A 7,500-nucleotide genomic window follows, 5' to 3' on the forward strand; every position below is an offset into this window, starting at 1 on the left:
TTAGGCAGTAGCTTCAGGAGCCGTGTGTGTTTGAAGAACATGCTGGATGTTTGAGCGCCGTAAAACATTAACACTCGTCCCAAACTGTCCTCCCTTATCATCCGTCTGCCCTTATTGCAGGACTCCATCAGGAACCCCACGGTGATGGATCGCATCGAGCGGAGCCTGGAGAACGTGCCGTTCTCTGTGCACGACATCCTCAACTTCCTGTTCAACGGGCCCGAGGAGGAGCGAGCCCCCGGCATGCCCAAGTTTGACTGGCGCAACGTCTTCAACGCCACCGACCGCGTCATCCGCGCCATGAATCAGTACGCCGAGGTGAGCCTGGCTGTGTCCCAAACGCGCAAAAGCATCTAAAGTGCACACTTGTGACCTTTTGAGGGTTAGCTGGGTTAGTGTTAGGGGTTTGGGGTAGGGTGTGGGTTGTGAGTGCTTCTCTCCCTGGTTTCTCTCCCTGGGGCAGCCGTGGTGTACTGGTTAGCGCACCGGGCTTGTAACCGGAGGGTTGCCGGTTCGATCCCCGACCAGTCCATCACGGCTGAAGTGCCCTTGAGCAAGGCACCTAACCCCTCACTGCTCCCCGAGCGCCGCTGGTTGGGCAGGCAGCTCACTGCTCTGGGTTGTGTGATTCACCTCACTGTGTGTTCACTGTGTGCTGTGTGTTCACTAATTCGGTTAAATTGGGTTAAATGCAGAGAACTGAATTTCCCTCACGGGATCAAAAAAGTATATATTCTATTCTATTCTATTCTAACGACGCAACTGAGATGTTTCAGGGTGTCAGACCCATATCAGGTTGTAGGCCTGCGTTATTGGAATGAGACCTCACGGGGGCCGTCATTTTTGTTTAGATTGATGTTTGATGATATACACACCTTTACTACTCCCATTTATGATTTATTAAACTTTTTATTCATTGATTTATTAAGCTTTTTATTCATTGATTTATTAAGCTTTTTATTTAATGATTTATTAAGGTATCAATTGGTCATATTTTAGAGACTGCCTATTACACATAATTCACTAAAACTGGATGTGAATGTTATATACTCCCCACCCTACTGTTCTACCCAAAACATCTGGGGGGCCTGTCGGTGGGAGTTTCGGCCCGTGGGTTGTATGTTTGACCCCCCTGTCCAAGTGTATCAACGTGGACCTGTCAAATGGCCCTATAAGCGCTTGTCCACTGCCGTACCCCACAAAGCTCTCATCTGAAATGCATGGCTTCGCCACAGTAGGGTTTACAGGACAGGGCTTTGCAAAAGAGCTTCATCTGAATGACTAAATGGTGAAATGGTCTCTTTCTCTTTAGAGAATTAGTACATTTGCTGTTGGGACTGAATTACACATGCATTGGATGTATCCTGGAGCTTTGTGTCTCTGGCAGGCAGCATACCCCGGGTTGACCTCCCTGGTCAGCGGTCCCTTTAGAACGGTCCAGTCGGCGATGAGGAATTCCTGCTGGCTGGGCGAACTCTGGCTTTGCCCTGCCGCTAAAGACATGTAAATTTGCTCCTGAAAGCGAAGTTTTAAAAAGACCCGAAAAGTGTGAGCCCAAAGCTTGGCTACTAGTGAGAGTGTTTGTTATCCATCACTGATGAAGTTGGAATCTGATGCTGAAACGAACACACACACACACACACACACACACACACACACACACAACCACACAAATACACACAAACACACAAACACACACACACAACCACACAAATAGGCACAAATACACACACACATCACACTCACGCGCGCACACACACACACAACCGCATTCTTGCACTTTCTTTCCCATACAAGCACATTTTATTTACACAAGCAACCCGCTCTCCTCCTCTCCTCTCTTTCTCTCCTTCTCTCTTTCTCTTCTTCTCTCTTTCTCTCTTTCTCTGCGCTCCATTCTATTGCCCTCCTCCTGCCCTCCTCCTGCCCTCCTCTCTCATCAGTGGGGCGGCCCCGGTTCGGCCCCAGGCCTGGACCATCATATCGGGTGGCACCTCGTCCCCCCCTGACCCCCTCCCGCTTTTGTCCCCGGTCCCCTTCAAAGCCCCTTCAGCCTGACAGGACAAGCTCTGGTCCACGCCGACCAATTAGGTACAGCTGTCAGTCGGGCCTGCCCGGGCCCTTTACCCCACCATCCCACCCCACCCCCCCACAAAGAGCGGACCCTCAGTGGACTCTGGTGGCCCTCGAAGCCTCCCTTTGGTTCCCGTCCCCCATTTTGGTTGCCAGAAGGGGGGGGGGAGAAAAAGGAATCCAGAAACAACCCCCTATCCAAGCAATCAATTAAAAGGGGCTAGCTTGCTGTGCTCCGTAGCATAATGCGCTAATGTTTAGCGCATTGTTTGGGGCCCGCAGCGCGGGGATGTTTTCTGGGGTCCCCCCCCCCTGCCGTGAGGGGGCCTCCCCTGGGTGTAGCGGGGGCCGATTGGACACGGTCGCCGTGGCATCTGAGCGCTCTATTGAGGTGTCACGGGGAATGGGCCACGGGGCGAGCGACGCTGGCACGGCCCATTGTGTGGGCCTTCGCGCTGGCAGCCACGTCGCTAACCTGCACACATGCTTATGTGCGGGCAAACATGTGCGCACACATAAATAAATGCACACACACACAGGCGCGCACACACACACACACACACACACACACACACACACACATGCACATACACAGCGAGAGAGAGAGAGGGAGAGAGAGAGAGAGAGCAATACACTCATACACGCTTGCATACAGTCTACGGCTTCCCTTCTAAAAGTTGTAAAAGTGGATTTGATTGTGAAATACATGTGTGTGTGTGTGCGTGTGTGTGGGTGTGTTTGTGCATGGAGCATATCAAGCTTGAGTGTGCATGTTCTTGAGCCTGTCACTGATATCTCCCACTCCCCCCCCCCCCCAACCCTCCCCCTCCCCCCTCTTCCAGTGCCTGGTGCTGGACAAGTTCAACGCCGTGTCCAGCGAGGACGAGCTGACCTACCACGCGCTGAACCTGCTGGAGGACAGCAAGCTGTGGGCAGGGCTGGTGTTTGAGGAGGTGTACCCCTGGACCACCGAGGTCCCCCAGCACGTCAAGTTCAAGATCCGCATGGACATCGATGTGGTGGAGCGCACCAATAAGATCAAGGACAGGTGGGCTGGGTGAATGGGACGGTTCTTTATTAGGGTACATCTTCTCAACTATGATTCTGTAGTACACTGTGCTTATCTACCGGCATATTGTCTCTCTATCTCTCTCTGTCTCTTTGTCTCCCTCTCTCTATCTCTCTCACACACACATACACATAAACACACACACGCACACACACACACACACGCACATACACATACACATACACATACACATACACATACACATACACATACACATACACATACACATACACATACACATACACATACACATACACATACACATACACATAAACACTCACACACACACACACACACACACACACACACACACACGCACACACACACATGCACATACACATACACATAAACACACACACACACACACACACACACACACACACACACACACACACACACACACACACACACACACACACACACACTTTCACATACATACACCCCCACCCACACACACACACACACTCTTACACACACACTTCTTTTGGTGGTGTCCTGTTCCTCAGGTATTGGGACCCAGGTCCCAGAGCCAGTGCCATGGACGACCTGCGTTACGTGTGGGGCGGCTTTGCCTACCTGCAGGACATGGTGGAGCACGCGGTCATCAAGACGCACACGGGGAAGGAGTGGCCACTGGGCATCTACCTGCAGCAGATGCCCTACCCCTGCTACGTGGACGACCTGTGAGTCCACTAGTGTGTGTAGTCTAGTCTAGTCTACCCCTGTGAGTCCAAGAGTGTGTGTAGTGTAGTCTACCCCTGCTATGTGGACGACCTGTGAGTCCACGAGTGTGTGTAGTGTAGTCTAGTCTACCCCTGCTATGTGGACGACCTGTGAGTCCACGAGTGTGTGTAGTGTAGTCTAGTCTACCCCTGCTATGTGGACGACCTGTGAGTCCACTAGTGTGTGTAGTCTAGTCTAGTCTACCCCTGTGAGTCCACTAGTGTGTGTAGTGTAGTCTACCCCTGCTATGTGGACGACCTGTGAGTCCACGAGTGTGTGTAGTCTAGTCTAGTCTACCCCTGTGAGTCCACTAATGTGTGTAGTCTAGTCTAGTCTACCCCTGCTATGTGGACGACCTGTGAGTCCAGCATTAGATGAGTTCCACTAGTGTGTGTAGTCTTTGTGTGAGTGTGAGTCCTAAGATTAAAGAGTTCTACTAGTGTGTGTAGTCTTTGTGTGAGTGTGAGTCCTAGCATTAATGAGTTCTACTAGTGTGTGTAGTCTTTGTGTGAGTGTGAGTCCTAGCATTAATGAGTTCTACTAGTGTGTGTAGTCTTTGTGTGAGTGTGAGTCCTAGCATTAATGAGTTCTACTAGTGTGTGTAGTCTTTGTGTGAGTGTGAGTCCTAGCATTAATGAGTTCTACTAGTGTGTGTAGTCTTTGTGTGAGTGTGAGTCCTAGCATTAATGAGTTCTACTAGTGTGTGTAGTCTTTGTGTGAGTGTGAGTCCTAGCATTAATGAGTTCTACCTCTTTTCCTTCCTGCTCTTCTGTTCTCTCTTTTCTTCTTGCTTACATGCATCTTTGATCCTTCCTCTTCCACTCCTTCACCATCCTCTCCTCATCTCATCTCCTCCTCTCCTCCCCTTACCTCTCTTTTCCTCTACTTTTCTCCTCTCTCCCTCTCTCCTCCCCTCTTCTCCTCTGCTCTCCTTTCCTCTCCTCTAATCTCCTCTCTTCTCCTTTGCTGTCCCCTCTCCTCCTCTCCCCATATCTCCTCTCCTCTAATCTCCTCTCTTCTCCTTTGCTGTCCCCTCTCCTCCTCTCCCCATATCTCCTCTCCTGTCTCCTCCTCTTCTCTTGTCTCTTCTCCTTTCTTCTCCCCTCTCCTCTCCCCCCTCCTCTACTCTCTTCTCCTCTCGTTTCCCCTCTCCTCCTCTTCTCTCCTCTCCTCCACTCTCCTCTCCTCTCTACTCTCCTCTTCACTCTCCTCATCTCTTTGTCTCCCCTCTCCTCCTCTCTTCTCCTCTCCCCTCTCCTCCTCTTCTCTCTCCTCCTCCCCTCCCCCTCTCCTCCTCTCTCCTTCTCTTCCTCCTCCGCTCTCGTCTCCAGCTTCATGCTGACGCTGAACCGCTGCTTCCCCATCTTCATGGTGCTGGCGTGGGTCTACTCCGCCTCCATGATCGTCAAGAGCATCGTGCTGGAGAAGGAGCTCCGCCTCAAGGAGACCCTCAAGACCATGGGCGTCACCAACGGCGTCATCTGGGCCACCTGGTTCATCGACAGCTTCATCGTCATGGCGGCCAGCACTGCCCTCCTGACCGCCATCACCATGGTGAGGCATTCTGCGGTCCCAAGAGGGTCAAGAAACTCAGAGTCACTAGAGGGTTGTGAAGCTTATTAGTGCAACTGCTGACAACAACAATAACTGATTTTAGGAAATCAAAGAAGTCACTTACAACTACACTGAATAGTGTTTTCTGATTCAATAATGGTGAAGATGATGATTTCAACATGCTATAGTGACCCCTAGTGGGAATAATGTTTTTCATATTTTTTTCCACTGTTGACAGAATGAATGTCTTTCTCTCTCTCCCTCTCTCTTTCTCTCTCTTATCTCCCTCCCTCTCTCTTATCTCCCTCCCTCTCTCTTTCTCTGTCTTATCTCCCTCCCTCTCTCTTATCTCCCTCCCTCTCTCTACCTCTCTCTTTCCCTCTATCATCCCTCTCTCAGGGCGGTAAGGTGTTGAACTACAGCGACCCCTTCATCCTCTTCCTGTTCCTGCTGGCGTTCACCACGGCGACCATCATGCAGTGCTTCCTGCTGAGCGTGTTCTTCAACAAGGCCAACCTGGCGGCGGCGTGCTGTGGCATCGTCTACTTCACGCTCTACCTGCCGCACGTCCTCTGCTTCGCCTGGCAGGACCGCATCACCAAGGACATGAAGCTCATGTTTGTGAGTGTGTGCGGAGCGCTGGCCACTAGACACCTGTAATATAACAGGGGAGCTACTGTACACCAGGCACGTAACTGAAGCGTTCTGTTCACGACGCGTATGCTGCAGCAGTTAATAATCACTATAATCAATGGAAGTAGCTACACCAGACGCCGCCGTGGGGCGTATGTTTGAAAAAAAGTAGACCAGACTTCTGAAATGGATTTTACGCGTCGCGAACGTAGCGTTTCAGTTACGCGTCTGGTGTAGCTCCCCTGTAAGGGTGCTGGAAAACTCCTGCTTCAGAGAGGGAAAGTGCCATCACTTATCGGTTCCATTGGTGTAGCTGGAAATGGAATGTCATTCCTTGTTTTTGTAAGTCACTTTGGATAAAAGCATCTACTAAACTAGAAAAGCACTTAGAGAGCGCACACCTCCGCCAAGCGAAAACATAACCGCCTCCTGAATTACGACGGCGATACGGATCACTCCCATCGCACGTAATCTTTTCTTCCTTAGGGCATTTCAGACCTTCCCTGATTTCATCGAAATCCATTCATAACTTTTTGAGTTATCTTGCGAACAAACAAACAAACAAACAAACAAACAAACAGACAGACAGACAGACAGACAACGATGAAAACAAAACCTCCTTGGCGGAGGCAATGAATAGATGAAAGTGGAAGTGTTCTAACCATGTCACCACCAACTGACTCTAATTTGCATACTTATTCTGACAGGTAGAGCAGCTAATTAGTGAAAGTGTCAAATGCACAGGTAGAACCAACATGTGGCAGGACTTCTGAAGCTGGAGTTGAGTTATCCAGCCCTGGACACCTGGTCCATGCCTGGGCCAGAGAGGTGGACGATGTGTGTGTGTGTGTGTGTGTGTGTGTGAGTGTGTGAGTGTGTGAGTGTGATTAAAGATCCTATCCCCATTTTGGCTTAGCTTATGGAACTGTTTGTGGTATGATGTGTGTGCATTCTAACTGCGCACACACACACACACACACACCCTCACACACAAACACTCAATTGAAATAACAATAGGCTCCATTATTGCCACGGGTCACACACACATGATCTGTGTGCTGAAATATTACCCACTCTGTTTGAGTGGCGCAAACAACAGTGCTCTTTGAAGACAGGAGCAGGCGCTCTGTCAAGCATCAGTCCAGCATTGACGGAAGAGTTACAGTATTCTTGACAAGGCTGGGTGAGACGGGCTGATGAGTGATCACACGAGATGTGTGCGAATGTAAAAGTGAAGGGCTGAGTTTGCCGTCGAGCCCGAGGGCTGTTGCACAGAGCTGGTTTGTACAGTCGACTCCAGTGTAGAGACTGTCAAGTTGCACAATGCAACGCAACGCAACACAACACAACAGCCAGGGATTACACAATGGTTGTTTGCGAAGGAAGGCGTGAATGGACTTGTTGAATGAGGGCTGTTATTTCAATCACCTCCCTTTCAATCTCAAATT

General features: G+C 50.3%; 1 protein-coding gene across 1 annotated transcript in view; it reads left to right on the forward strand.

Annotated features, from left to right (window-relative positions):
• Nucleotides 1–7,500, forward strand: part of abca4a (ATP-binding cassette, sub-family A (ABC1), member 4a) — a 57,767-nt gene that overhangs the window by 22,106 nt on the left and 28,161 nt on the right. Inside the window, exons 12-16 of the mRNA XM_062521389.1 lie at nucleotides 121–318; nucleotides 2,916–3,121; nucleotides 3,649–3,825; nucleotides 5,197–5,419; nucleotides 5,819–6,040. Of these exons, the coding sequence (XP_062377373.1) occupies nucleotides 121–318; nucleotides 2,916–3,121; nucleotides 3,649–3,825; nucleotides 5,197–5,419; nucleotides 5,819–6,040 (1,026 nt within the window). The remainder of the gene's footprint in view (nucleotides 1–120; nucleotides 319–2,915; nucleotides 3,122–3,648; nucleotides 3,826–5,196; nucleotides 5,420–5,818; nucleotides 6,041–7,500) is intronic.

This window comes from Sardina pilchardus, chromosome 19 (assembly GCF_963854185.1).
Source record: "Sardina pilchardus chromosome 19, fSarPil1.1, whole genome shotgun sequence".
NCBI lineage: Eukaryota > Metazoa > Chordata > Actinopteri > Clupeiformes > Clupeidae > Sardina > Sardina pilchardus.